This window comes from Carcharhinus amblyrhynchos, chromosome 10 (assembly GCF_965287045.1).
Source record: "Carcharhinus amblyrhynchos chromosome 10, sCarAmb.v2.hapA, whole genome shotgun sequence".
Classification (NCBI taxonomy): domain Eukaryota; kingdom Metazoa; phylum Chordata; class Chondrichthyes; order Carcharhiniformes; family Carcharhinidae; genus Carcharhinus; species Carcharhinus amblyrhynchos.
This window is the reverse complement of record NC_137333.1, coordinates 47,045,869-47,063,091: the sequence shown is the minus strand read 5'-3', so window position 1 is coordinate 47,063,091 and position 17,223 is coordinate 47,045,869. Positions and strand designations below refer to the sequence as shown.

Genomic DNA, 17,223 nt, shown 5'->3' with positions numbered 1-17,223 from the left:
TGCAGTGATGTCTGTATGGGGGAGGGGGTGCAGTGATGTCTGTATGGGGGAGGGGGTGTAGTGATGTCTGTATGGGGGAGGGGGTGTAGTGATGTCAATATGGGGGAGGGGGTGTAGTGATGTCAATATGGGGGAGGGGGTGTAGTGATGTCAATATGGGGGAGGGGGTGCAGTGATGTCTGTATGGGGGAGGGGGTGTAGTGATGTCTGTATGGGGGAGGGGGTGCAGTGATGTCTGTATGGGGGAGGGGGTGTAGTGATGTCTGTATGGGGGAGGGGGTGTAGTGATGTCTGTATGGGGGAGGGGGTGTAGTGATGTCTGTATGGGGGAGGGGGTGTAGTGATGTCTGTATGGGGGAGAGGGGGGTGTAGTGATGTCTGTATGGGGGAGGGGGTGCAGTGATGTCTGTATGGGGGAGGGGGTGTAGTGATGTCTGTATGGGGGAGGGGGTGTAGTGATGTCTGTATGGGGGAGAGGGGGGTGTAGTGATGTCTGTATGGGGGAGGGGGTGTAGTGATGTCTGTATGGGGGAGGGGGTGTAGTGATGTCTGTATGGGGGAGAGGGGGGTGTAGTGATGTCTGTATGGGGGAGGGGGTGTAGTGATGTCTGTATGGGGGAGGGGGGTGTAGTGATGTCTGTATGGGGGAGAGGGGGGTGTAGTGATGTCTCTATGGGGGAGAGGGGGGTGTAGTGATGTCTGTATGGGGGAGAGGGGGGTGTAGTGATGTCTGTATGGGGGAGGGGGTGTAGTGATGTCTGTATGGGGGAGAGGGGTGCAGTGATGTCTGTATGGGGGAGGGGGTGTAGTGATGTCTGTATGGGGGAGGGGGGTGCAGTGATGTCTGTATGGGGGAGGGGGTGTAGTGATGTCTGTATGGGGGAGAGGGGGTGTAGTGATGTCTGTATGGGGGAGGGGGGTGCAGTGATGTCTGTATGGGGGAGGGGGTGCAGTGATGTCTGTATGGGGGAGAGGGGGGTGTAGTGATGTCTGTATGGGGGAGAGGGGGGTGTAGTGATGTCTGTATGGGGGAGAGGGGGGTGTAATGATGTCTGTATGGGGGAGAGGGGTGTAGTGATGTCTGTTTGGGGGAGAGGGGGGTGTAGTGATGTCTGTATGGGGGAGAGGGGGGTGTAGTGATGTCTGTATGGGGGAGGGGGGGGTGTAGTGATGTCTGTATGGGGGAGGGGATGTAGTGATGTCTGTATGGGGGAGAGGGGTGCAGTGATGTCTGTATGGGGGAGGGGGTGCAGTGATGTCTGTATGGGGAGGGGGTGTAGTGATGTCTGTATGGGGGAGAGGGGGGTGTAGTGATGTCTGTATGGGGGAGGGGGGTGCAGTGATGTCTGTATGGGGGAGGGGGTGTAGTGATGTCTGTATGGGGGAGAGGGGGGTGTAGTGATGTCTGTATGGGGGAGAGGGGGGTGTAATGATGTCTGTATGGGGGAGAGGGGGTGCAATGATGTCTGTATGGGGGAGGGGGTGTAGTGATGTCTGTTTGGGGGAGAGGGGGGTGTAGTGATGTCTGTATGGGGGAGGGGGGGGTGTAGTGATGTCTGTATGGGGGAGAGGGGGTGTAGTGATGTCTGTATGGGGGAGGGGGGGGGTGTAGTGATGTCTGTATGGGGGAGAGGGGGGTGTAGTGATGTCTGTATGGGGGAGAGGGGTGCAATGATGTCTGTATGGGGGAGAGGGGGTGTAGTGATGTCTGTATGGGGGAGAGGGGTGCAATGATGTCTGTATGGGGGAAGGGGGGGTGTAGTGATGTCTGTATGGGGGAGAGGGGGTGTAGTGATGTCTGTATGGGGGAGGGGGTGTAGTGATGTCTGTATGGGGGAGAGGGGGTGTAGTGATGTCTGTATGGGGGAGAGGGGTGCAATGAGGACTGTATGGGGGAGGGGGTAAAAACAGAAAGAAATCTCACAACACCGGCTTAAAGTCCAAGAAGTTCATTTGTAGCACATGGCCCAAGCTATCGGAACACATTGTTCCTTTGTCAGGTAGCTGGGGAGGGGGCCAGCGATGTCTGTGGGGGTTGGGTGGTAGTGATCTGGATGCTGGGAGGTCTTTTCAGCGATCTCCCAGCGATGTGTGCACGTGGGGGTTTCCGCTCATCCCACCAATTTCAGGCTGTTTGGCGCGAATAGGCCCCGTCCACCGAGCGTTTAATGATATTCACGATTGTGACCTCTGCATTGCACAGAGTGGGGAGATTCGGGTCTGAAGCTGCATTGAAGAAACAGTCATGATTTAGATCATTTTCCTGCCAATTGAGCACTGTTGGGAGAATCATCCCCTATGTTTCTTTTGAAGTTTATTTATTAGTCACAAATAAGGTCTACATTAATGCTGCAATGAAGTTACTGTGAAATTCCCCTAGTCACCACACTTCGGTGCTTGTTTGGGTCAATGCACCTAAGCAGCATTATGGGAGGAAACAGGAGCACCCGGAGGAAACCCATGCAAACACAGGGAGAATGTGCAAACTCCACACAGACAGTGACCCAAGCAGGGAATTGAACCTAAGTCCCTGGTGCTGTGAGGCAGCAGTGCTCTGTGGTACTGTGCTGCCCACATCTTGTGTACGTGTGTTTGCTGTGTATGTATGTAAGTGAGATGCAAGTGTTTTTGGAAAATTTTGCTACTTACGTTGTGCAATGTTTCGAATCAGTTATTTTACAGTACTTCATTCATGAAACCAGTCCATCTTTGGTGTGCTGTTTCACCTATGTTAGACTTTGTAACTAAAAATGTAGACCCCAGAACCTGTAAAGTGGCACATGTTGGCACCAGGAGTGAGATGTGGCTAAGATCTCAGCCGATGGTCCTGCTGAAGTTAATGTTCAAGCGGAAGAAACGTACGCCGGGATTCTCCCAAAAAAGAGGCCGGCAGCACAGAGCTGAGTGGGCCATAGCCTCTGGATCACTGGCCAGCACAACAACCCTGCAACACTGATTGTGTCTCTCTCTCTCTCTCTCTCTCCCCCCCCCCCCACCCCCCCCGATTGCTGGGTCCCAGACATCGCCGGTCAAGTCCCAAACCCCTGGCCCACCTCAATCTCTCTCTCTCTCTCCCACACACCCATCCCCCAGCCACCTCCCTGATGGCCAGCCCCAAGTACGCTCTTCCCTCCCTCTGTCACTGATCCCAAGTGCAATGTGGCAGTGGGACCTCACCTACACAGAGCTACACCGACCTCACCTACACAGGCCTTGCCCACAGTAGGCCCCTCTCCCTCTATCCTGCCCTTTGGCACTGCCTGATGCCCAGTAGGCAGTGCCAAGGTGCCCTTGGACTTTGCAACTTTGTTCTTTTGGCCAAAAGGACAAAGTTGCAAGGGGCACCTTGGAGGTGCCGAGGGGGCACTCTGCCTTACCCCTGACCTTCTTGGGGGGGTGGGGGGGGGGGGGGGGGCTCCTTGGCTTCCCCATACTGCAGCGGGGGTGCCTGCCTGTTTCCCACTATTGGTGAGCTGTTGTAAACCCCGCTGGAGTGAAATACTCCTGGCAGAGTAGGAAAGGCTAGCAGGCCCAGAGATTCAGTCCTGGGCCTGTTAATGATATTAAAATGCTCACTTAATTATTTCAATCAGCTGATGCCCGGGAGACACGTGGCACTTATGGGGAGTCCTCTAAATGGCCTCCACTGATATCTCTAGCAGTGCAGTGCGCTGGGAGAATCACCCTGTAGATCCTCCCACATACAAGGGTGGGGTCTGCATTTTGAAAAAGAAATGGCTGGCCAAATTTTTAGTGTTGGTGACAGGGTGGTGTTTCTGGGATATGATCCTGGCCCTGGTCTCCTAGTTGGGTCTATGTTCACCCCTTGGCTGGCCTCCATGATCATTTTTACCAATGATACTTGTGCCAGACACATACACTGGTTCCCTAAGAAGGACTGAGCTTCCTTTTGAGCTCTCAACCAGGCATTGACACTTACGTCAACCTCGTCCCTCTTCCATCACATACATTGGCAATTTCGATCCTGTTAACTCAGTTTGTTTCTATTTACAATATTATGAATAAAATGTTTTATTGGGTGGGTTAGAAGTCCCAAAGGAGAGTCCTTCACTTGGTGTATTGAAGAGATTTTTTTGAATCTCTCTTTTATTTCAATATCTGGCCTTACAATATATCTGTGAGAGAAGTTACACACCCATAAAGTAAGGCATTGCTGTAAGCCAGGTCACAAACACAGTTGGGTTTAATATATTTCAGTTGTGCAGAGTTGAAGCTGAAAGTTCAGCTCAGCATAGCGAGATACTGACTGTTCTCCTGCAGCTCTCGCTGCTGCTGGTGACTTCACGGCCGGACATTATTAGGTGGTGATTTCAACTGCATCATTGATACGGCTGGATGATCAGGCAGGGCTGAAAGCAAACTGAAAGCTACGTCCAGATTCCCAATGAAATAGCAAGCTGCTCAACATATTCAGCAACCCTGGAAATGGAGTGCTGCATCAAGCTTAGATGAGCTTATCTTTTCCAGGGTATACTTCCTGTTCATGTCCCATCTGCTCCTGGTCAGATACACTGACTGGGATTTTATGACCTCGCTCGGGCGAGGCTCATAAAATCCTGCCCGAGTCCAACGAAGAATTCCGTTCTGAGAGCCGTGCCAGTAAAATTCCAGCCACTGTGTGTATTCTCTGACCACTGCCTCCTACAGAAAGATCAGAAGATTGGTAGGTGGACATGAAAGCTGAACATGAAACAGTTGACCTCAAAAATCATTGAAGAACTCATCAGGGATTGGAGAACTGTGAAATCCCTCTTTAAGTCTTCAAGGAAAATGTCAAAATATTCTTGATCTTCAAAAGTATTCAGAAAGTGAGAATAGGGCAGACAGAACTATCCTGATTGAAGCAAGTACACAGTATGCAGAACCTGCTTCTGCTTTAGTTGATGGGTGTTGACGTCAAGGAGGATCTCCAAAATGTGAAGAGCCAATAGACCTTGTTCTTTTCCTGTGTGACCTCTAAGATCATCATCAAGCCCAGTGTTCACTCTGTGGAGAAGGATGAGGCTGGCTTGCGTTTCTTCTTCCAAAAGGTACATAGAGGGAGAGAGCTTTGTAATCATAATCCTGAAGGAGCAAGATGGCTTGGTAACGTCACTGACATAATAAGGATCAGCAAATCCTTTTATGCTGGGCTGTATGTGATGAAGCATAGTCTTAAAAGAGCTGTTGATGGCCAAGTGTTACATCCCAAGCACTTTGTACTAAGGGACAAGCTAAAGCTTGGGGTAGACTCCACAAGGGCTCAAAGGGGAAAGGTCACAATAAAAGGTCCTCCCACCATTGTATACAGAGGCTGTAACACCAGAGAATGTTGGATATATCATGTTGTGCCGTGAGGTACCTCATACACTATTGAGGAAAACTGAGCTGCATTAATATAACATCAAATCCAAGCTGTTTTAATGTGAAGTACTTATTGCAAAATTTATGAGTACTTTATTTGGAAATCAACATTTTTCTGCATTAACATAATTGTTACTTTTGATTTCTTTCAATGCAGGTTTTTCCATATGTTCTACTGCTGGTTGCAATCCTTATGTATGTTCCAGCCTTATTCTGGCAGTTTACAGCAGCACCTCAGCTTTATGGAGAATTGACTTTTATAATAGAAGAGCTTGATAAGACCTATAACCGTGGAATCAGATTAGCACAGCACATTGTCGGCACCAGTGGATTTGATGCTAACAGTTGTTTCCAGTCCTTTGGGGAACAGAGCAGGTATGTAGCTAAGCAGATTGTTAGCTGTATATTTGTATGGTTGTAAATGCTGCCACTTCGCCATCCCTCTAGGTTCTGCATCAGATTTATTTGCTGTTTTAAATAATCACACAGAACACTGGGAGGATAACGTCATATTTTCTGTATGGCTACAGTATCTAGCATTTATTTCATGTTGAATTGTATGTGAGTGAAAGATTAGCCTGTTCCCTAACATTATTTTCTTTTTTAAAAAAAAAGATAATGTGCTCCTTTAGTGGTTATTCACAATACATGAACTAAATGGAGGGGATGGGGATTTTAAAATGTGCTATTTTATTGACAGGAACAAAAACAGAAGCAGGCATAGTGGTAATGATGATTTCCCAAATCACTAATGAGCCATTTAAAAGGAATGAGGAAAGGAAAGTACCCAATTCACCTGCTACACATTATGGGTGGGATTTTTCAGCCGTTCCCACTGGTGGGATCTTCTGGTCCTGCCGATGATGACTCCCTGCCACAGATTCCATCCCAGTGGAGGGTGCAAACAGTGGGAAACCCCGTTAACAGCAGTGGGACTGAAAGATGCTGCCGCCACCTAATGTGAGGCCGCCTCTCCCCAAAACACGCTGTGGGAAATCCCATCCAATATTTCTACACACTGCTGAGTGGCAAATTCTAAAACACCACGAGCAAGATTTCACCCCCACCACCCCACCCCCCGCGGAGTGTTTCGTGGAGGTGGCGTGCCATAGGCCGGTGGTGGAATCTTCTGATCCTATCACCGTTGATTGGGTTTCTCATTCTGTGACCCATCCCCCCTTTCCCCCACCTGCTGCTGGGAAACTTGTGGAGATGGTTTGCCATTGGCAGGACTGTATATCCTGTTGGCAACAACAGCCAGAAAATTCTGCCCCATAGTCTGCATTCTCATCTCTCTTGTAGGGCCACGGTAGTACAGAGTCCAGCCCACAATTCTGATCCTGCAATGAGGCTGGTCCATTTTTCTGACTCGGGTCTATTTAATCTGAGATGAGGTCTCCCAGCATATTCCCCATCATCTGCCACTACAAAAGAGGAAAATTGTGGCTATGCTGCAGTGGGACTGCCAGAAGAAGTGGCTAGATTTAAAGAGGCATAAGAGTCCTGAAGAAGAATTCATTTGTAAACCTTCCACAAATATAATGTTGGTGAGGTGGTGATTAGGCTTCACTCTGGGATTTAGCCTGGCTTTCCTTCTTTCAGACCCAGTCACCGCTAGCAGCCATAGAATCTCAGGTCCTGCCTTGGCTGAAACCAGAACTCAGCGCCCTTTTACAATCTAACCTAAATTTTAGATTGTATCATTTAAAACCTTTCCTGTACAGTTCAATTAGTTACTGTTTACTTATATAGATATTATTTGCAGGTCAGAATTACTTTTAATTATGCACCAATTAGAAAACTAATTAAATTATCCAAATCATTAACTATGTATATATAGGAACAGGAGTACACCATTCAGCCTATCAGGCATGATCCATCATTCAACAAGCTCATGTCTGATCTGTGGCCCGTCTCCATGTACCTGCCCTAGCTCCATATTCCTTAATATTTCTTCTCAGTAAAAAATTGTCTATCTCACATTTAAACCTAACAACTGAACCAACATCCACCACCATTGTGTAGAAGTGCTTTCTAACATCTCTTCTGAATGGCTTGGCCCTAATTTTTAAATTATAGTCCCTGGTTCCAGAGCCTTCAACCAGTGGTAACAGTTTATCCTTATCCACCCTGTCCTTCCCTGTAAATACAGACTTCTATCAGATCATTCCTTAACCTTCAGAATTTGAGAGAATAAAGGCTTGTCTAATCTCTCCTCATAATTTAACCCCCTGAAGTCCAGGTATCATTCTTGTAAACCTGTGCTGAACTCCCTCCCTTCTAAGGTGTGGTGCCCATACCTGTTCACAGTACTCTGTGGGTCTAACTAGGGTTTTGTACAACTGCAGCGTAACATCTGCATCCCTGTACTCCAGTCCTTTAAATGCAAAGGCCAGCATTCCATCGGCCCCCTTGATTATCTTCTGCACCTATTTGTGGCATTTTAAGGAGCTGTAATCCTTAAGGAGTATAATTCTTAACATAATGGGGTATATTATTGCCTCCTGTTATAAATTGTCCAATTTTTCCTTTCATAGATTTCACTGGTATGAAAATCGGATGGGTTTTAAAGAGGCAGTCAATCTGCTTCTCTTCCAGATTGCTGCCGATGTGGTGAAATCAAAGATTTAGCCAAAGGAATCCCATTCTCACTAGTGTTAATAGATGTGTTAAGTTGAATGCTGGGAAAAGAGGGAAAAGAAATTGATATATTTCTCTTTTTAAAATAGTTTTTGGGAGTATGTCACCTGATGCCCTGTTGACCAGAGTATGATATATGGCACCTTGAACAAAGTTGCATTTTGTTATGATCCTCATTGAGACCAATAAGTTTAACAAGGGATTTAAATTCCCTGTGACTGACTGAAAGAATCACACTGCAAGATTTCAGGTTTTAAGACTTTTACTGCAACAATAGAACTAAAAGCAACATCAACTAAATACTATTAACTAGGCAACCAATATTTAAATTACAGAAAAGATATCCCCTTTTTAACTTTTAACACAATTGAGAACTCCATGCAACAGTTATACTTAACTGCCTACTCTTGCGCAGAATTGCTGTTGTTACAGGAATCAGTCCAATTTTGCTCCCAGTTTCCAATGGATTCTCTTCTCTCTATTTCACTAAGTTGTAATGTCAAATAACTATCAAAAGTTTCTCTTAATTTCCGGAAAGGTCCCCAACCAATTATCAGCAGTAAGATTCACTCTGGTGATTCTTCCACACTCTGGCCAGGCCAGAGGCAAATCTTTCAGCTTCCTTAGATTGTCATGCGATTCATCTCTTTGACCAGAGACCACCTTTCCTCCTGCATATCCACTTGCAGCTTGTACAAGGGGCACACTCTTTCTGCTGACTACATTAGCTGTATCCTTTGCCTCTCACTCTGTGAGAATTCCCTTTTACTGTCCAAAAGCTTGGAGACTGAAAGTCTACACACAATTAGCATAGCTGTTCTTACTTTTGTTTCAAGTGTGAAAATTTTACACTTTTCTCCCTATAAATCTCACCTTGGGTATCCATGTTCCCATGGTAACCAAGCTAGTGGGCTTGCTGCCAGATGGAACATGACTCATGACCCTCTTCATTAAACCACTTTATTTTGAATTAAAGAGACCGTCCTAATAAATAATTGCCTTATCAAATCTCATACTAGTAGAAAAATGATCAAAATAGTATGCACATAACCTGACAAATTTACTGGAGTTCTATGAGGATGTGTCTAGGGCGGTGGATAGAGGAGAGCCGGTGGATGTGGTCTTTCTAGATTTTCAGAAGGCGTTTGACAAAGTACCTCACAAGAGGTTATTGCAGAAGGTCGAGGGACATGGAGTTGGGGGTAGGGTGTTAGCGTGGATAGAGGATTGGTTGTCAAATAGGAGGCAGAGAGTGGGGGTCAACGGGTGCTATTCGGATTGGCGGATGGTGACTAGTGGAGTGCCCCAGGGGTCAGTGCTGGGGCATCAGCTTTTTACCATTTATATAGATGATCTGGAGGAGGGAACCGAGTGTAGGGTGTCGAAATTTGCTGATGACACCAAGATTGGGGGAACGGCAAACTGTGCGGAGGGTGTGGAGAGTCTGCAGAAGGATCTAGATAGGCTGGGCGAATGGGCCAGGAAATGACAAATGGAATTTAATGTTGGCAAGTGTGAGGTGGTCCACTTTGGTAGGAAGAATGGTAGGAAGGACTATTACTTACGGGGCGACGGTGCAGAGGGACCTCGGGGTCCTTGTGCATGAGTCGCAAAAACCCAGCTTGCAGGTGCAGCAAGTGGTCAGGAAGGTGAATGGGATGCTGGCCTTCATAGTGAGGGGGATTGAATATAAAAGTAGGGAGGTCTTGCTGCGGCTGTATAGGGCATTGGTGAGGCCGCAGCTGGAGTACTGTGTGCAGTTTTGGGCGCCGCACCTGCGCAAAGATATTTTGGCCTTGGAGGGAGTGCAGAGGAGGTTTACTAGGCTGATACCGGAGTTGAGGGGATTGAGCTATGAGGAGAGGCTGAATAAACTAGGCTTGTACTCGTTAGAATTTAGAAGAATGAGGGGAGATCTCATTGAGACGTTTAAGATGATGAATGGGACGGATAGGATAGAGGTGGAGAGACTCTTCCCGCTCAAAAAAGACAGTAGGACTAGGGGGCACAGCCTCAAGATAAAAGGGGGGCGGTTTAGAACGGAGTTGAGGAGGAACTTCTTCACTCAAAGGGTGGTGAATCTCTGGAATTCTCTGCCCGTTGAAGTGGTGGAGGCTGCCTCGCTAAATGTTTTTAAGACGCGGGTTGATGGGTTTTTGATAAGAGAGGGGATTAAGGGTTATGGGGAGAAAGCGGGAAAGTGGAACAGAGCAGCGACAGATCAGCCATGATCTTATTGAATGGCGGGGCAGGCTCGAAGGGCTAGATGGCCTACTCCTGCTCCTATTTCTTATGTTCTTATGTAAGAAACAGTATGGTACATTATAGGTCCTTTTCATTTAATGTTTTTTCTTTAACTTTAGTGCCAAGGAGAAAAGGGAGAATTTTTTCCAGTTCCCAATCGTGGAGCGTTACTTGAAATCAAAAGAAGATTCGTGGAGTATGTTGATGTTGTATCTTATTCGCAAAGCTCTTGTTCTCATGTTTCTTGTTCTTGCCTGCACCTACCTGGGATATTACATCTCTCTGACCTCGCTCACGGATGAATTCAGATGTTCAGTCAAAACAGGCATTTTGGGGAATGAAACAAGTATACCAGAATTTTTTCAGTGCAAACTCATTTCAGTTGGAATTTTTCAACTCCTAAGTATTGTCAACCTTGTTGTATATATCCTCCTTATACCAGTCTCAGTGTACAGTACGATTTTTCCTTTAAGAAAGAACTACACTTTTCTTAAGGTGTATGAACTTCTGCCACAGTTTGAGGTGATGAACATTACCGAAGGCTGTTGGAATGACTTAAATCTATACCTTCTATTTCTGGAAGAAAACATTAGTGAAATAAAATCCCATAAATGCCTTAAAGTGCTAGAACACATAAAAGGCAAGGGGTTCTCAGAACCATCGGTGATGGATGCAATGATGCCTTTAATAGCCCTTGGACAAGTCAGATCAGATAAAGTAGATGGTTTGACCAAAAGCAAGAAAGGTGAGCAGAAATCTGACCCTAACATGGACCTGAATGCAACACAACTAAAAGGTAAGGCGCGTGTTTTATTGAAAACAAACTTCAAAACAAATTTCCTGCACTTCTTACATGGAACACTGGGATTAAATACTTGAACTAAAATCACTCCTCTGCTCCGAAACAGAAATAAGTCTTTGTTCCAAATTGTGGATTTGTCGGTGGCTGTTAATTCAAATAAAGACCAAGCACTTTCTGTTACAGACAACTCATTCACAATCCCAGTGTTACACCTGGGAAGCAAGTTGAAAATCTACCACATGGTCTTTGCCTCAATCAGTATTCTGACAAAAATATCCTTCGGCTCCACCCCCACTTCCACTGCCACTCAAATTTAACTGGCTGTCTCCATCCTCTTGAAGTTGAACACAACTCTCTTCAAACATTGAGAATAGTGCTGAGTTTTATGCCACCTGGGAATTTTGAAAATGTGCCCTGCATATCCAAGTCTAGATCATCCAAATATATCAAGTGGTCCTAGTACTTACCAGACAGTGTGCTTTGATATGAATAGCAACCATCCACCGGTACTCTGTTTCCTGTCACTTAGCCAACCTCATATCCATGCTGCCACTTTCCCTTTTGTTCCATTGTATTTAACCTTGCTGGCAAGCCTGTAATGTGGCACTTGATCAAGTACATTTTGGCAATCCACATAGACCAAATCAATTGCATTACTCTCTCTCTTACCTCATCAAAAAACTCAATCAAGCTGGTTAAACATAATATGCTCTTAACACACCGATGCTGCCTTTCCCTAATTAATCCACATTTGTTCCAAGTGAATGTTAATTTTGCCCTGGATAATCATCTCTAACATCTTCCCCTACCCCGAAGTTAAACTGATTGGCCTACAGTTGCTGGATTGATCCTTGCACCCTGTTCTGAAAGAGATGTAACATTTCAAATTCCCAGCAGCACCCCTATAGCTAAGGAGGATTGCGGGCAGCATGTTGGCACAGTGGTTAACATTGCTGCCTCACAGTGCCAGGGATCCGGGTTCGATTCCCAGCTTGGGTCATTGTGTGGAGTCTGTATGTTCTATCCACACCTCTGGATATTCTGGTTTCTTCCTACAGTCCGAAAGACGTGCATAGGCCATGCTAAATTCTGTTTCAGTGTACCCGAACAGGCGCCAGACTATGGCGATTAGGAGATTTTCTCAGTAACTTCATTACAGTGTTAATGTAAGCCTACTTACGACACTAATAAATAAACTAGAAACTAAATAAACCAAATTATGGTCAGAGCTCCTGCAGTTTTCACGCTTACTCAGTATTCTCTAATGCACCATTCAGACCAGGTGCCATCTCGGCGTAAGTATTAACCAGCCTTGCTAATAACTTCTGCTTATGACTTTTTAGCCCACATCTCCATCCCGGCTTTCTAGTCACAGTTCTTCATCTACCAGATGCCTGACATGATTGCTTTTCTGATGAGCTTCGTGTGAGAAATCTTAGTGAATGTCCACTAACAATGATATGCAGGACATCTGAGCTAATTTGCACTGTTGTGGAGATGCCAGCATTGGACTGGGGTAGGCACTGTAAGAAGTCTCACAACACCAGGGTGAAATCCAACAGGTTTATTTGTGGCACAAGCTTTTGGAGTGGCACTCCTTCAGGTGAGTGAGGAATGGTGTTCACAAACAGAGCATATGTAGATACGGACTCAATTTATAAATAATGGTTGGAATGTGAGTCTTTATAGGTAATCAAGTTTTAAAGGTACAGACAGTGTGCGTGGAGAGAGGGTTAAGCACACGTTAAAGAAGTGTACATTGTCTCTAGCCAGAACAGTTAATGAGATTTTGCAAGCTCAGGCAAGTCGTAGAGGTTACAGATAATGTGACATGAACCCATGATCCTGGTTGAGACCATCCTCACGTGTGCAGAATTTAGCCATCAGTTTCTGCTCAGCGATTCTGTGTTGTGTGTTGTGAAGGCAGCCTTGGACAACGCTTACCTGAAGAGCAGAGGCTGAATGCCTGTGACTGCTGAAGTGTTCCCCGACAGGAAGAGAACACTCCTGCTTGGTAATTGTCGAGCGGTGATCATTCATCTGTTGTCATAGTGTCTACATGGTCTCGCCAATATACTATGCCTTGGGACATCCTTTCCTGCAGCTTGTCAGGTAGACAATGTTGTCCAAGTCGCAAGATTATGTACAATGTACCTGGTGGATGGTGTTGTCACGTGAAATGATAGCATCCATGTTGATGATCCGGCATGTCTTGCTGGAGTTGCTAGAGCAGGGTTGTGTGGTGCGGTAGTCATTGTTCTCCTGAAGGCTGGGTAATTTGCTGCGGACAATGGCCTGTTTGAGATTGTGCAGTTGTTTAAAGGCAAGACGTGGGGGTGTGAGAATAGCCTTGGCGAGATGTTCGTCTTCATCGATGACTTGTTGAGGGCTCTGGAAAAGATGTTTTAACTTCTCCGCTCCAGGGAAGTACTAGACGATAAAGGGTACTGTGTCTGCTGTGTCCCGTGTTTGTGTTCTGAGGAGGTCGGCGTGTTGGAACTGTTGATTGACGAGTCGAGCGCCATATCCTGTTCTTATGAGGGCATCTTTCAGCATCTGTAGGTGTCTTTGTGATCCTCCTCATCTGAGCAGATCTGAGGGCTTGTCCAAAGGGGATGGCTTCTTTAATATGTACAGGGTAGAAGCTGGAGAAATGGCCCATCGTGTGGTTATCTGTAAGCTTGCGGTACAGTGAAGTTCTGAGATGCTGGACAATCACCAGGCAAGACTGTTCTCTTCTTGTTGGCGAACACTTCAGTGGTCACGGGCATTCAGCCTCTGACCTTCGGGTAAACATTCTCCAAGGCAGCCTTCACGACACTCAACAGCGCAGAGTCGCTGAGCTGAGACTGATAGCCAAGTTCCACACACATGAGGTCGGCCTCAACCAGGATCTTGGGTTCATGTCACACCATCTGTAACCCCCACAACTTGCCTGGACTTGCAAAATCTCACTAACTGTCCTGTCAGGAAACAATACACATCTCTTTAACTTGTGCTTAACCCTCTCTCCACTCACATTGTCTGCATCTTTAAGACTTGATTACCTGTAAAGACTCACGTTCCAATTATTACCATGTAAATTGAATTTGTCTGTATGCGCCCTGTTTGTGAACACAACTCCTCACTCACGTGAAGAAGGAGCAACACTCCGAAAGCTTGTGCTACCAAATAAACCTGTCAGACTTTAACCTGGCGTTGTGAGACTCCTACTTTATTTGTACTAGCAGTGACTTTTTCAAAAAGGGATTGTTAATATTTTTCCAACAAGGCTTGCCTTTAGCAAATCTATGCTAATGTCCTCGATTGCCCCAGTATCTCAAAGGTGATGGATTCAATATGTTTTTCTGCAACCTGGTAACCCTCCCCACCTGAAGACTGAAATAAGCTGAAGGGAGTCCTCTGCTGGTTTCCTAGGTATGTTACAAGCCAACCTCAGAACCTGCACTCTGGAGCATAAAGCAAAGAGTTACATCCAAAAGTAATTGAAAACAGAGAAACCCAAAACCTTTGGAGGAAAAAAGTTGAATGAAATTTCAAAAAACAGAATCATGCTTAACTATTGAAAGAACGTAAAATTTATTCCTTATAGAAATGAGTAATCACAATCTTTTTACAATTGTTTTCAGTTATAACTAAATCAGTCACTATAGAAGATGGGATCAGATCCACTGATGAAGAAAGAGATGAGTCTGTGGCTCTGCGACAAAGACTTCTGGAACCTCAAACTTGTAGTTCAGACTGTTAAAACACAGAATTTAACAACTTACATTCTGTTTCCAAAGATAAATATTAGACTTTTACTAACAGCAGTATCAGCAAGCTGTATATGTGTTGTAGGCCATTATGTTTCGTAAATTTAAATCATTTGTTATCTGGAAAAGTGTTCATTCTTTAAACAGGTACTTTCCTTTTTAATTTGTAATTCTCACTTTTTTCTAAGTAAGTATCAGTATTTTCGCAAGAATGTTGAGCAAGCTCAAACAAATGTAGCTTGACAGACCTGGTTAAAATTAATCAGGTAATGCAAAACTTAACTCTATTAAGTTGATGTCTCATTTTTTAAATTAAATATATATTTATAGTAAAGAATTTGAAATAGTTCCTTGGTAATACAGAACCTGAGTACTGCTGAAAGAAGCTGCTGAAGATGCTGTCAAAGCTTTTCATCTTTCACTCATCAGGACAGACACAAGAATGCTGAATTTTAAAGGAGCAACAATTTTACTGCATGAGTAAAGGGTGCCGATTGGTTAGCAAGTTGACTCTGGTTAAAGCGTGCCATGGACAATATACCAGAAACAGGATACGTAGGCCAAACGCCCCAATGATGAATTAAACAGCCTAGGCAAAGTACTGATCATACTCAACCAACCTGTCCTTGCAAAACCTAGAACACGATGTCGAATTGTAGATGTGATTTCATGATTGGACAGGACTCATTGAATAATCCTGACTGTGCTAAGAATTATATAACACCAATTTAAGATTATCGGTCAGGCTCACAATGTGACTCACTTATGCTTGTTAGAAGTTAGATATATTTATACTCAAGGGCTCATTCTCTACAGGCAAAAGGAAAATGTCCAGGCATTGTGCTTTTTTGAATTGAACAAATGCATGAAGTACAATAGTTTCCTGATGCGGGCTCCCTGGCAACATCTCAGCCAATCAGAGTCTAGTTGCCAACTAACCAAGGGAATTATCGTTGAATCACTTTCACCATTTTTACCACTCATGCTGTCAGATTTTTTGACATTTGACAGGCATACATTAGCCAGAGTTTTCCACTGTGTGTGTTTGTTAGCTTGCATTGTTTTTTGTCTGTTTCAGCAAGTACTAAGAATATTGCAGCTGGTGTATGCAGAAATGGAAAACCCCAACTATTATACTAGCTGGAGTGGAATTTCCCATGGAATGCAACCAGAGGAATAACGACTTTCTAATGTGTCTGGGTTCAGGTATTGGAGCCAAAACAGGAACCGATATTGTAATAATTTTCAAAGAAGCTAGCAAACTAGGACCTTCCCACCGACTGATTCACTCACATTTAAGATATAGAACGTTGGTTAGGCCGCATTTAGAGTACTGCGTCCAGCTCTGGTTGCCCTACTACCGGAAGGACGTGGAGACTCTGGAGAGAGTGCAGAGGAGATTTACCAGGATGTTGCATGGTATGGAAGGACTGGGTTATGAGGAAAGATTGAGCAAATTGGGGCTGTTTTCCCTTGAAAGACGGCGACTGAGGGGGAATCTAATAGAGGTATATAAGATTATGAAGGGTATAGAGTAAACAGAGGTAAGCTATTTCCTATGTTAGAGACACACAGTACAAGGGGCCACAGGCTTAAGGTGAGGGGGGAAAGGTATAACACAGATATTAGAGGGAGGTTTTTCACACAGGGTAGTGGGGGTATGGAATGCTCTGCCAAGTAAGGTGGTGGAGGCAGGCACGCTGGAGTTGTTTAAGAGTAACTTAGACAGGCACATGAGTGGGTTGGAGATGGGAGGATATAGGAGATTGTTTTAAATAAAGTTCATTAGCAGTGGGACGTCCCTGGTAATGTAAAAGGATATGGTATGATAATAATGTTTTTTTCTCTTTTAATTCACAGGTTTTAAGTCGGTCCGCCTTGTTGTCCAATGAGGGGTATACACGTGATGGGTCGTACTTGGGCTGCTCTTGAATGTTCGAGAGTGGCCTAGTGCTTCATGTCGTTAGTGTATGCTTAAACTGGACCAGATGCTAGGCAACACGACAGCTCAGTGACTATCACTGTTTGCTGCGCAGGCACATGGATTTGGGCCAGTGTTTGTGGGAGTTTGCGCATTCTCCCCGTGCTTGCGTGGGTTTTCTCCGGGTGCTCCAGTTTCCTCCCACACCCCAAAGATGTGCTATTAGGCTGATTGGAAGTAATAAATTGTCCCTAAATTAGTTTCCCTCAATGTGGATTGCCATAAAAACAATAGATAGGGGTCATGGGTGGAGGGGGGACTGGTAATGTTAAAATGGCGGTGCGGGCTCGTTGGGCCGAAGGGCCTGTTTCCCGGGCTGTTTTTGTTCTTTGTAAAAATAGAAAACGCTGAAGAATCAAAGCAGGTCAGTGAACAGTTGAAGAGATGAAGCCAGTTCTAAATGCTTAAAGTATTCTGCATTGGAAATCCTGTGCAGA

The 17,223-nt window shown here is 45.2% G+C and overlaps 1 protein-coding gene across 1 annotated transcript in view; it reads left to right on the top strand.

Moving 5' to 3' along the window:
- panx1a (pannexin 1a) overlaps positions 1–16,673 on the top strand; it is a 46,160-nt gene extending 29,487 nt beyond the window's left edge. Inside the window, exons 3-5 of the mRNA XM_080197883.1 lie at positions 5,522–5,739; positions 10,368–11,044; positions 14,680–16,673. Of these exons, the coding sequence (XP_080054009.1) occupies positions 5,522–5,739; positions 10,368–11,044; positions 14,680–14,798 (1,014 nt within the window). The 3' untranslated portion in view covers positions 14,799–16,673. The remainder of the gene's footprint in view (positions 1–5,521; positions 5,740–10,367; positions 11,045–14,679) is intronic.
- The last annotated feature ends 550 nt before the right edge of the window (positions 16,674–17,223 follow it).